At 51.3% G+C, this 12,919-nt stretch overlaps 1 protein-coding gene across 2 annotated transcripts; it reads left to right on the top strand.

Annotated features, from left to right (window-relative positions):
• The first annotated feature begins 2,692 nt into the window (after positions 1–2,692).
• SIX3 (SIX homeobox 3) lies at positions 2,693–7,611 on the top strand. Of its 2 annotated transcripts, XM_064708960.1 has the most exons (3): positions 2,693–3,812; positions 6,109–6,268; positions 6,694–7,611. In XM_064708960.1, the coding sequence occupies exons 1-3, from the start codon at positions 3,046–3,048 to the stop codon at positions 6,793–6,795; spliced, it is 1,029 nt and encodes a 342-aa protein (XP_064565030.1). In that variant the 5' UTR covers positions 2,693–3,045; the 3' UTR covers positions 6,796–7,611. The 2 variants fall into 2 exon arrangements, with proteins under 2 accessions (XP_064565030.1, XP_064565029.1); XM_064708959.1 differs by having other exon boundaries at positions 2,701–3,812; positions 6,109–7,611.
• Positions 7,612–12,919: the final 5,308 nt, after the last annotated feature.

Raw genomic sequence — 12,919 nt, 5'->3', positions numbered from 1 at the left:
CTCTGGCCAGCAGAGCTCCCGTGCTGGACCTGGCGGCACAGAGAGGAGACTGGGCTTCAGCAAGACCTTGGTGCTAGCTGACGGGCAGGGTTGTGGGTTTGTTTGGTTGCAAACACGCACACAGAATACACGCATTAAAATACCCCAAGGAAGAATATTGTGGAAGAAAGATTTTCGCCAGAAATGCAGTTGTTACATGTTTTGTATATCTGGTGGGGAGAAAAGTAAAAAAAAAGGGGGGGGGGAGCAGAAGGAAAAGAGAAAGAAAGAATATATGTAGAAGCTTTCAGAGATTCATCAGGAATACTAATAGAGGGGTTGCAACATAAGCCGAACGACCAGTATATGATAGTCCTTGAGATTTAAAAAAAACCCCAACCCAAAACAACAGAGACGGTTTGCATGTTATTCTGGAAATACATTTTAAAGTAGTTTAATTTGCAGCTCGAAGAAAAATGGAATCAAATATTAAGAAACTCCCGCAGGAATTCCCCCCACTCTCCCCTCTATAATCCTTTACATAAAAGGAAAGGATTACAAAGAAAAAGATTTTGTGTGTGTGTGTGTATTAAAATCTTTGGCTAAACATATTGTTGTCCAATTAATACCTCCAAGTCGATTTGTAGAGGGGCTGAGAAGTCTCTTTCCCTCCTTAGCTGTACGACTGGAAATACGAGCCAGGGAAGGTGGGAGGGTGAAAAGAAGTTTTCCCCAAGTCTGTTAACAGAAGTGCTTAAGCAGATCACTAAAAATTAAGAGGGCGAATTATTTCCATTAGGACTATGAAGCCACGTAGCACACCGATGACAGTTTAGTGGAAATCAGATGAATGTGTCATACAGCGAGCTTCTTCCAGTCCAGCAGCTCTTCCAACTGGACCTATTCATCTGCCACTTAGAATTATTTCACGAGGAGTGCGCTGTGAAAGGATCACAACCAGTTTGGAGCGCAGCTAAAGAACTTCTACCACCCATAGCAGTATTATTATTATCCTTCGGATAGGGCAAGTCACGCTATGTTTTCACATTTTAATTGTAATATCTCACTTCCCCCCCTCCTTCCCTCCATTGATGTCTGAAAGTAGTTTGGGCTCCAAGCCTCACCCCTCGATCTCCATCGGAATGCAGAAAAGATCTTTAAAAAAGTTTTGAATTCCTGAATGATTTTTCTTCTAGAAAGGCGGCTTAGGATAATTATTTCAGCTTTATTGAGGGCAGATTAGTTGAAGTCTGGATGCTGCGTTTCAATACTCGTTGTACATGCCTTTACAATGTCGGTATTGTTTGCTACTGTGTGTGAACCTATTCAAAATATACACTTTTTAACACCAAGCAAAGTCCTGTCTAAATATACACAGTAAGTCTGGAAAGATGTCCATGACCCGTACAAATCTCTGTAAATCACACTTCCATAGCTACAGAAACCAAACAAAAGAGTTACCAGCTCAAGATGCTGATTAAATCTTCTTAAAAGCAACATACCTAATAATAAATATAGTTGCATGGTAGCAAGGTCTGACGACCCAGCTGTGTTTTACTGAGGGATGAACTCAAACCACCACTACGGATATTTTCCCTGCTCCCAATTTCATAATGAAAAAAAAAAAAAAAAAAGAATATTTTTTTAAAAAAGCTCAAAACCACTTTGGCTCGCATCCCCTTCCTCTTCCCAGTATGAGAGCCTTGCAGGTTGGGGGGCAGAGTTAGCTGGGAAAAGGAGAGGTACGGTGTAAAGCCCCGGCGGATTTGGGGGTGAGGAACAACCTCGCAAGGTCGCTGGGCTCCGGAGAAAGGAAGGGGCGAGGGGAGGTGAGGCGAGTGGGAGGAGGAAAGCCAGAACACAAGAAAAACAAAGTGGGGAGAAGGAAGAGAAAGGAGAGGGGAAGGGAAGACGAGAAGGAGCGGGAGGGCGGGGAGGCTAGGAGTGGGACGAGGGAGGCAGCGAGCTGGGGTCGGCGGTGGAGCCGGGCGGCCGGAGCGGAGCCGGGCTGGGCGCCCCGCGCGGCTCCCGGCGGAGCGGGCGCGGAACTCCGCGCACAGCGGATCCCTCCTTCCGCGGAGAGGGGCAGGGAGCGGGAGCGGGGAGGAGAGACTCCTGGGTGAAGCAGGGCTAAACCCAGCCTGTACTGTATGTGCCTGCTTCTGGGAGGGTCACCGGCCCGAGGATGGGTCTAATGATCTCATCTTTCTTTTCTTCCCCGGCACTATTAGTGCTCAGATAGGCAGAATGAAGTGAAACTACGTGCAAATCATGTGTAAATTGTCTCAGTTAGGAGCCCTTTATCCGAACGCGTATCCCAGCCTGGCCCATTTACTTTTCCCCCATATCTCCTTTAGCTTTAACGAGGCTCGTTAAGATCACAATAATATTCCACCCTCTAATTGCTCATCCCATTCAACAAATATGTGCACACTGCTTTTCGCATTATTTGATCCCTTATTTAGGAGGGGTGTGGAGAAGGAGGGGGGAGAGACAGGGAGAAGGGGAAGTGCTGAGATTAGGAGTTGCAAAGATTAAGGAGGAAAAAAAAAAATCCAAACAACAAACCAGGCTTTTCCACCAACCGCCCGGCTTCCCTCCCCCCCGTGCATTTGGGCGAAGTGGTAAAAACCTCCCTTACGTACTCCGTAATGATTGGCAGGGCTGACAGTGATTGGCAGCGGCTGCCATGGCAACGCCACAACGACACTCAGAAGACCAATAGAAAAGCGAAACAAAATGTTTCAGCGCTGCACTCACTGTGGATTTAGGGGAGATATTATGAGGCTGTTGTCATTAGGGCGATCGCTGTTGAATCACTGAATCCTGACTCGGCGGCGGCGCGGGGCCGGGTGTGTGTGAGTGCGTGTGCGTGTGGGGTGCGTGTGAGCGCGCGTGTGCGTGTGCCCGCGTGTGCGTGTGAGTGTGTGTGCCCCCGTGCCTCTATGTGGCTGTGTGTGCGTGTGCGGGTGTGGATGCGTGCGCGGTGCGTGTGCCCTTTCCTCCCTTCTTCCTCCCTTTCTTTCTTTTCTCCTTGATTTATCTCCCCCTCTCCCCGGTCATCCCATGGTGTTCAGGTCCCCGCTAGAGCTTTATCCCACCCATTTCTTCTTGCCAAACTTCGCCGCCGATCCGCACCACCGCTCCCTCCTTCTCGCCAGCGGCGGCGGCGGCGGCGGCAGCGGCAGCGGCTCGGGCTGCAGCCCCGGTGCCGGCGGCGGTGGAGGCGGCAGCTCCCGGGCACCCCACGAAGAGTTGTCAATGTTTCAGCTGCCCACACTCAACTTCTCCCCGGAGCAAGTGGCCAGCGTCTGCGAGACGCTGGAGGAGACTGGAGACATAGAAAGGCTGGGGAGGTTCCTCTGGTCGCTGCCGGTGGCGCCGGGGGCATGCGAGGCCATCAACAAGCACGAGTCCATCCTCCGCGCCCGGGCGGTGGTGGCCTTCCACACGGGCAACTTCCGAGACCTCTACCACATCCTGGAGAACCACAAATTCACCAAGGAGTCCCACGGCAAGTTGCAGGCCATGTGGCTCGAAGCGCACTACCAGGAGGCCGAGAAGCTAAGGGGTCGCCCGCTGGGGCCGGTTGATAAATACAGGGTGAGGAAGAAGTTTCCGCTGCCCAGGACCATTTGGGATGGCGAGCAGAAGACGCACTGCTTCAAGGAGAGGACTCGCAGCCTCCTGAGGGAGTGGTACCTGCAGGACCCTTACCCCAACCCCAGCAAGAAAAGGGAACTGGCTCAGGCCACGGGGCTCACCCCCACGCAAGTAGGCAACTGGTTCAAAAACCGAAGGCAAAGAGACAGAGCGGCGGCGGCTAAGAACAGGTCAGTGGGGCTGCCGTGCCGCTCTCCGGCCGGGTGGCGAGGTGGGCGGCGGGGCCGGGCGGGCGGGCGGCCGCGCTCTGCTGCTCGGCAGCCGCCGGGCCGACAGCGCGCCTCTGCCTCTCCTTCCCTCCTCCTCCTCCTCTCCAGCGGGGAGGAATCGGTCCCCCCGCCTGGCGGGTAGGTCTTCTCCCGGCAGCCGCGGGGATGCGAAGGGAACAGGCACGGCTCAAAGTTGCCTGACGTGCCTCCAGCCCCCTGCCCCGGCTCCCTACGGGCTCTGGGGGTGCGGGCCGGGCTGGGGCTCCCGGCGGGCGTGGGCAGCTCCGCGGGCGCGCCTGAGTGCCGATATGCGCGGAGCAGCGCGGCTGCAGCGGCTCTCCCGGCCTCCCTCCCTGCTCCGGCGGCTGGCGCGGGGGACGGGAAACCGCGGCTCCGGTCGGTGGGCTTCACTTCGGCTTCGGGCTGGCCGGGATTTGTGCCTGGCCGCACTCAGGCGCGGCTCCCCGGCCGAAAGGCCGAGGCAGGCTGCGCGGTTCAGAGCGGGTTTCGGCGGAGCCGGCGGCTCCGCTCCAATTGTTCGTGCTGCTCTGCATGCGCAGCGGGACCAGCACAGGCATACCCCAGAGCTCTTTAGCTCACGGAGAAAAAAAAATAAAAAAAACAAACCAAAACCCCACACCAAAATCAAAAACAAAACAACATTTCAGAGACCGGGAATCTTTTTTCCCCCTGCGTCTCCATTTCTGTGTTTACACCACATGGCGACCTGGCCTCCTGGTAGTGTGTTTCCTGTGCATTTACACTTGCATTTATTTGCGTGTCTCTCGGTGTCTTTTTTCTTTTTTTTTTTTCTTTTCCGCTTTGCCATGATAAAAGCGAGGCACCCTTCTTCCTTTCTTTTGCTTTTTTTCTTTCTTTCTCATTACTGTCGTAAAAGTTATTTTGCAAATGAAAATGGACCCTTAATTTAGTTTGACACATTGTTTTTTTTTAATTTAAGTTTCGCTACCACTGTAAACGTGTAAACAAAAACTTCTTCTTATAAATGCTGTCTCTTAAATTCCTCCTAATTACAGCAGTGGTGCTACTGATTAAAGATTCTGTAGGAGAAATGCAACCTAAAAGTGCCTCGCTATTTAATTTCCATTAAATGGAAAACAGATCAGCTTAGGACTGTAAATAAACAGAAGTTGCCTACGGATGCTTTTGTTGACTCAACGCTGTTGACAGCAGATGAATGCACCAGGATTTGTAAATGGGAGAAAAATCAAGGACCCTGAAATTAGACAGCTTAAAATAATGAGAAATGTAGAATAAACCGGCTACATTTTTTCTGTTCTTTGCAGGAAGTTAAATAAAAAAAATATGCCGGTGAGAAACATTTGAGCGAAGAGTGTGTTTTGATTCACACAGGCAATCCTGGGGACTAGAGGTTGAGGCTAGTTGCTCAGTCCAGGACTTTCAGCTCTTATCTCTGAATTAGGCTTTCTTTGGGTTTCGAGTGGAATAAACGGGCCCAGAGGAATATTTGCAATATGCTAGCGTATCTAAAAAATATTTATTGACTCTTAAAAAAAATTCATATGTAATATTCCCTTAAGTGTTAACAATGAAAGAAATGAAAGAAAAAGCACTTTAAAGCTGATTATGGCTTTCAGTGGAAAAAGGACTTATATTTCGAGGGGAGAGAAGCGCTGTGTTCCACATTCTCCTTCTTTTATTTTATTCATTGCGCTGCGTCCCTGGGACAGGACCTCCCTCCTTCCCTACCGCAGACTCACAGTGTCCGTGCACTGGGGAATATTTAGGCAGGTGTTGGCTAGAGCACGAAGCGGGGTTCCAGTGCGATTCCTGCTCGCTGAGGACGGCTCCTCGGAGCTGTTTGCTCCGAGTGTCCGAGTGCGGCACCCCCGCACGCTGTCTCCTAGGCCCGCCGCGCTCGGGCACCAATGAATGGCACTTTATGCGCGGAAAGCGAAGGCGCTGCTCGTGTTTTCCAAGGCGGGCACGGGGCAGCGATGTCCCCGCGCTCCCGTCCCGGGTCAGACCGCGCTCCCCGTGCCCGGGTGTGCTCCGGGCGCGTCCCCCCGCGGCGGCCTGGCCTGCCCGGCAGCGGGGACAGCGCGGCCCGGCCCGGCCCGGCCCTGCCGCCGCCCGGGGCTGCGCGGGGGCTGCGGGAGGGAGAGCCCGGGCCGCGCCCCGGGCCCAGCGCCGCTCCCGCTGCGGGCCGTGCCCTCGGCCGCGCCCGGGGTCTGAGCGGGGCTGTGCTGTTGTTTTGTCTCCCGGCGCGATGCAGGCTCCAGCACCAGGCGATAGGACAGAGCGGCATGCGGTCGCTGGCAGAGCCCGGCTGCCCGACACACAGCTCGGCCGAGTCTCCGTCCACGGCGGCCAGCCCGACCACCAGCGTCTCCAGTTTGACAGAAAGAGCCGAGACGGGCACCTCCATCCTCTCGGTAACCTCCAGCGACTCGGAATGTGATGTATGATATCGGAAAACAAACAAACAAACAAACAAAAAAAATCCAAATCCAAACAGCCAAGCACCCTCTCCCCGTCCCGAGCAAAACAAACCGAGGCAACCTAGAATCAGGACACACACACGCATGCACGCACACACACAGCCGGGAGGAAAGAAAAGGCCAAACCCGACCCAAACATAATAGCAAACAAACAGACAGGGATCAGAGAATCCACCACCACCACCACCACCGTCAGCCAACATCACCACCAAGAGATGGAGCTAAAACTTCAACAGTCACAAACGCTGGTGCTGCAGCGGGAAGGGTGGGGGGGAGGGCGGGAAATAATAATTATTATATATATAAAAAGAAAGGAAAAAAAAAAAACAAAGCAAAAGTGACAATTGTATTCTTTTTAGGACAAGCACGATTTCTCCTTTGCGCTTTTCCATGGACGCATTTCACCCACTTGCATGATGATGATGATTAAATTTGTATCTGGGAAAAAATATTCTCTATAGTAAAGGAAAACAAACAGAAACCAGACAAACAAATGCAAACTCCGATCGAATTTGTACAAAAATCAAAAATAAAAAAAAAATTAAAAGGAACTCCTTGAAGAGGGAAATAACAAATGTTTATCGCCTTTTTGTTGGTCCTATTTCTCTTTCTCTCTTCCTCTCTCTTTCTCTGTCTTTTTTTTTTTTTTTTTTTTTTAGTCTGAGTGATGGTCCAGCCAAGATGCAATTTTCTGTTTTTTTGTTCAGCAGACAATCATTTTATTCGTAAGCACCTTTTTTTCTACACTTCTGTCACTGCCTGTGTGGGTACTGGTTATAAATGTGGAAAAAGAATAGTTATGACTGTAACAGATTTTTATTTTTATTTCAAAATTTTATATGAATTATGTATATCTTAATGATGCGGTCATTTTCCCAGTTTGTAATATATGTGTAGAAATGCTTGTATATGATATTTGCTCTCCTCTTTCTTCCTCCCCTCTCTCTATCTCCCTCCAACCCTTTCTCTCGCTCTCCTTTTTATTTTCCTTGACTCGGTGTTCCTTGCACAAACTTAGCCGTCAAAATCTGACGTGCTGGGTTTCCAAAAGGGACCTCAGCGATAGAAAAAAAAAAAAAAGAAAAAGAATAAAAAAAAAGCTTAGGGTGCAACTGTAGTTATCTTATGCAAAAGCTATTTTGAGTATTTCATAGCAGCTTTGGGGGGTCTCTTCTTAAACTCCACGTAGGACGCTTAAACTATTGTTTCCTTAACTGCGTGTTTATCTATATGTACAAACTTTCTAAATCAAATACAGTATTCCATTTTCTTATCTACCCAGCGATGTCGGTGTTTCTGTCCGCCACGGAAAATCCCTCCTTCCCCGTGGGCTGCTGGCCCCACTCTGTCCCGCGGCGCTGCGCGGCCCCTGCGCCGCTCCGGCCCTGCCTTGCCCGGCTCGGCTCGGCGGGACAGCCGCAGGGATCTCACAGGGACGGAGCCACCCTGCCAGGAGGCTGCGGGGACACAGTGCTGCCACAGCGGCGGCGGCGCCGGGCACGGCCGTGTCCCCCTCCGTGTCCCCTCCGCCACGGCGGGCTCCATCGTTTCCCCTCGGCCCGGTCATGGTTTTTGTGCACTGCGAGCTAAAAAGCTTTCCCCGACCGCCTGCCTGCAAGGATGGGTGTCTCCAGAGAGCGGTTAAGACATTTCGGGATTTGTTTTGTAGCTTTAAATGAAAACAAAAACAAAAACTCCTCGCCCTTAACGGGTTGCAGCTCCTCCCCTCGAATCCGGAGTATATTGTAATGTGCTGAAAGAAGCCTTTATTTGCATGACTAACAGTATTTCAGCATCTTTCTTTCTTTCCTTTTCCCTTCTTCTTTTTTTCTTTTTCCTTAAAGTTTTGCTTTGCCCTGGGCAGATTTTTCAGCCGTGAATTAGCAAGAGGTGAATTTTAAACTTGTTTTTACTTGAAAATACAATTTTGAATATTACCAGGGATTTAGAGAGAAACGTGCCTGGAATTTCTTGACCATTTCCAAACTAGTACGGTCTTCCCATCTACCTTTGTGCTGTCCGAATCCTCTCCCCCTCTTCCTTCCTCCTTTTTTTTAGTGAAGTCCGAGCTAGGTCTGCGTAGAGACACAGAAAGCGCATGGACTCTTGCCCCCCCCTCCCCTCCTCCCTTCCCCCCCACGCCTCACGAGGTTACCTGTGGATTTGGGAGAACCGCCATAGGGTGTGGATTTTAGACCGAGCCACCAAGGGGTAATTTTAAAGGACAAACTGGTGTGTGACCACGCTCGCACACCTGAGGTTCCCCTGAGGAGGAGCCGCGGATGTGAGCGCAGTGTGCCCGTGGGGAGCGCGTCCCACCGCGCCCAAGGACACGCAGGGCCCGGGGCAGCGCCGGGGCCCTCCCCACGGGCAGCTCCGGCGATGCAGCTGGCCCGCCGCCAACGCGAGTGGGGAGCTAATAGAAAATAAATTCCCGTCGTACGAAACTGGAATGGACGGGAGTTGCCTGGGGGCAGGCGCACAATGGGGCTGCCGTGTTCCGCGTGGGTGGTGCGATGGACCTAGCTCTTCCCCTCCCCCACGCGGCTTTTTGAAGGGAAAAATATTACCCGGGAGGGGATAAAGGTTCCCCAGTGGCCGGCACACCCTCACCGGGTCTCTCGCTAGAGCTTGGGCTGCTTTTACTCTCCCCGCCGGCAGAGAGGCAGCGGAGAGGCCTTTAGAAGGACAAACTGGCTTTCCAGTCCCCCCCAGTCCTGGGTGGGAAGATCTTTGGTGTCAGTACATTGTTTTTAAGGGCAGTATTTCTGTTCCTCTCTGATAGCAGCGTCGTTTTTGACGGAATTTAATACCTGAAAGGATTCAGAGGCGTGAAAGTTTGGGACATACTTTTTTCCTTTCTTTTCATTTTCGCGTCTCGAAGCTGCAGCTAGAAGGCGTCAAGCCGGCAGCAATAATCTACCTCAGCTCAGCCTTACACTGATAGGTTTGGATTCTTCCTCCCTCTGATTAAGCCACCCGAATATCGCCCCGTCGTGCGGTGGCTGCTAGGGGAGGCCAGAGATCGCCCTTAGCCTCGCCCCACCGGTACCTGGCCTTAGGCTCCAGCGCAGCTTAAGCTGAAGGGCAAGGCCTTTACTCTCCCGCGCCATTAGTCACCCCCATTCCCAAAAAGCTGCTCCTTTGGCTGGATCCCCGGCCCAAACCCAAAGGAGGAGCCGCCCCAGCCGCGCTGGGGGTGTCCGCCTGTCCCCGGAGCCGGCGGGGTTTGTGGGGGGACAGGACACGTCTCATCCAAGGGCCGTCGGTGCCTGCACGGTTTGGGGGTGCCAAGGGCACGGCTAATGATATGCCGTTTCAAAGCCGGGCTTCGTAATGGATAAATGATGTTGTTTTAGGATTTGCATAAAAAACCTGAATGGCTGATTGAGGTGTAAATCTATGAAAAGCTGCGTTTAAGCCTTCTCACCCACTAAGTCCATCTGCCCCGGGAAGATAGGGCCTATCGAGCCCCACCAAACCCGAGGGCTGCCTCCTCCCTGCCCCTGGCCCGGCATTATCCACAGGCCCTCTCCAGCATTAGTTTGTTATCCGCGCCGAGCCCGGCCGCTGATTAAGATGAAATTACTCAGAGGCTGAAGTGCGTCTGATCAATATTGAAGAGAAAGCCGGAGGACAGGAGGCAGATGGCCGGAGCCCAGCGAGCCGCCTGCCCGGCCCGCTCCGTCCCGCTCCGCCGCCCTCGCCCCGCCGCGGGGGCACTGCCCCGCCCCGCCGGTCGGAAGTCGGGCCGAGACCAGCCGGTTCCGGAGCAGTTTGGAGACGATGGTTAACCCCCTCAACACCCACCCCTCGCCTATAACGCTGCTGTAACACTGCTGTGTTCATTCCCAGCTAGCCCCGATTTGCCGGTCCAGCGGCGTGCGTGCCACCCGGCGCGGAGGTCTGGGGACACCGACGCCACCTGCCTCCCTCCCTCCCTCCCTCCCTCTCTCTCTCCGTGGTGGTTGCCCGAGCCCTTTAGCATGGCTGGGGGTCCTTTGTGTGCCTGCTGGGCCGCGGCTGCTGCTGGCCCTCCACGGTCAGGCGTGGGCTTCGGTCACCCCATCTCTCTCTGTCTGATCAATTACAGCAGCCTTTTCGAGGGACTTGAATATGCTTGCCCGTTGCCCTTAATTTTTAGCATACCCAGATGAGGTTACTGGCCCGGCCCGAAGTGAAAAGAAATGTGGACGTTGGTGCCCTGGTATTGCTCTGATTTCCTCGGTTAGCTGAGCACAACTTTCTATTCGTGTTTATTCATGCAGTTTCTTATTGAGCTCCACATCGCACTGGCCTGGATTCCGCGTGTAGGGAGAGGACAGACAAACATCGCCTTTTTCTGGAGCGCACACACACACACGGGTGTGCAGACTGACACACACCAACACACACACACACGGGAGTACAAAATGCAGAGGGTCTGTAGCCACATCACCACCCCGCAGAGAGCCCAGAGACACAGAAGTTTGCAAATGGTGTATAAAAAAAGGAGGAAATTAACCAAACCACCCAGTTGCAAACTGACCAAGGGATGGAGAAGGCAGGGAGGCGGGTGTCTGTGTGCCTCTGGATGTGCAAGAAGGAGTTGGGAAGGGAAAGCTCTAAGGATATTACCGACAATCGTGGTAAATATTATCTTCTGGCACGGTAATGACAAAAGGCGAGGGCTGTCGGGTTATAGCTGTGGTTAAATGATAGGAAAGGGATTTGTGTTGCTGTGTCTGGGGGAAGGATGACTGTGAGGTTTTGTTTTCCACGCTGTTCTTTTTTATTTTGAAAGTAAGGCGGTTTCAGACAGGAGGCTGCGAAGTGGCTTGGCACCTGGCGATCCGCAAGAGAAGGAAGATGTTAAAGAGTATTAAATAAAGTGTAGATGCAAATACCCCCAAGTGCATGGTTAGAATCACCTCGCTTAGGTGAAGGGGCAGAATCGTTTCTCCCTGCGGCAGACAGGTCCTTTGCCGAACAAGTAGAAAAAGTAAGACGAGAACTACACTAGAAGTCAAGATTTACAACATCTAAATCCAGACTGCGACTGACTTTAATTCCAGTCCTAGTTACTAGAGGGGAATTTAGCTATGCAGCAAATATTTGGTTGGGTTTGTTGGTTTGGGGATTGTTGTTTGGTTTTCATGAATTTTTTTTTGGGGGGGTGATTATTTTTTTTTTTTTTGTCGCCATAGAAACATCATTAGGGGAAGTTCATTTTAAAATAAGGTCACTTAAAGAGTATTTTTCAGAATTGCTTCCCTACTGGATTAACCTATCTAGCAATATCTGCCACCAGTAAAGTTATGCTGCAGTTTACCAAAACTCACGAATTTCGACAGGACCTGGAGGAGCATGTGTTATTGAGTGGGTGTGTGTCCGTGTGGACAAGGGTGACCCACACACCCACAGAGCGTGGCTGGATGTGGGCGCTCGCCGATGGGGTGGAGCTGATGTGTGCAATGTCCACACACAGAGAGGCATATATATATATGTGTACACACATATGCGTGTTTTCAGATTAAAGGAGCTCTTGTAATATCTTGTAGAACACTGAATATTCCCTTTTAATATCTAAATAGGTCAGTAATGCAGTTCAATAACATTGGAGGTGTCTGTATATTCTCTCTCTTCAGTCTGTGATAAAACATTCTTTAAGACTATTGGGATTTTACACTGTAATTCTATTAAATAGTAATTGAAGGGGCGCGAGAGGCTATGATACAGGATCAGCAGTGTGTAAGCCATCCGTTTGAACTTTAATTTGGAATCATAGGCAGATGGGATCACGGCCTCTTTGTGGTGCTTGCAGATTTAAAACTAGCCGGCACATGGAGGGGGAAAAAAAACCTGCAATGCAGATTCATTCATTAAACATGAAAGGTTAGTGCTAGAGAGGATAAACGTTTAGACGTCTAGGTAAATACAGAAATATACTTCACTTCCCTCCCTTGCTCCTACCATTACCCCCAGCTATCTCAGTTACTGATTTTCTATTGTTATTACAAATAAGTTTTCTTTATATCCCCAGTGGGGATAAGCGTACCTGAATGACTTATTTATACCTGCATCACAGTCTGTCTGTGAAACTTTAATTCCGCTTGCAGCCAGGGGGGAAGCCAGATTTATTTATTTATTTATTTATTTACTCTTTTGCTGCCTCTTCCTTGTTCCTCTTTGGATCTTTTAAAACTCTTTTTTGAAAGATTGCTGGAGCCAAGCACCTCTGTATGGGGGACACGACAGAGAAGGGATAAGCTGTTTCCGAAAATGGACAAATTAAATTTAAAAACCCCAATAAACCCCAAAGAGAAAAGGTGTGGTATGGATTGGTCTGCCTAGGCCGGGAGGTGAATGGTAACAGCCACATTCTGCAGGAGGAGCCATGGGTGCTGCTGCTGCCTGTGGTGGGGAGCTGCTGACAGTGGCCAAGGTGGCGTGGGCGCGTGTCCGTGGGTGTGTGTCTGTGGGTGCCTGCCCGTGGGTACATGTCCGTGGGTCCAAGCCCATGGGTGCGTGTCCATAGGTCCATGCCTGTGGGTACAAGCCCGTGGGTCCATGCCCATGGGTGCCTGCCCGTGGGTGCGTGTCCAT

This window comes from Zonotrichia leucophrys, chromosome 3 (genome assembly GCF_028769735.1).
Source record: "Zonotrichia leucophrys gambelii isolate GWCS_2022_RI chromosome 3, RI_Zleu_2.0, whole genome shotgun sequence".
Lineage (NCBI taxonomy): Eukaryota > Metazoa > Chordata > Aves > Passeriformes > Passerellidae > Zonotrichia > Zonotrichia leucophrys.
The sequence above is the reverse complement of the archived record's forward strand: the minus strand, read 5'-3'. Positions and strand labels throughout refer to the sequence as shown.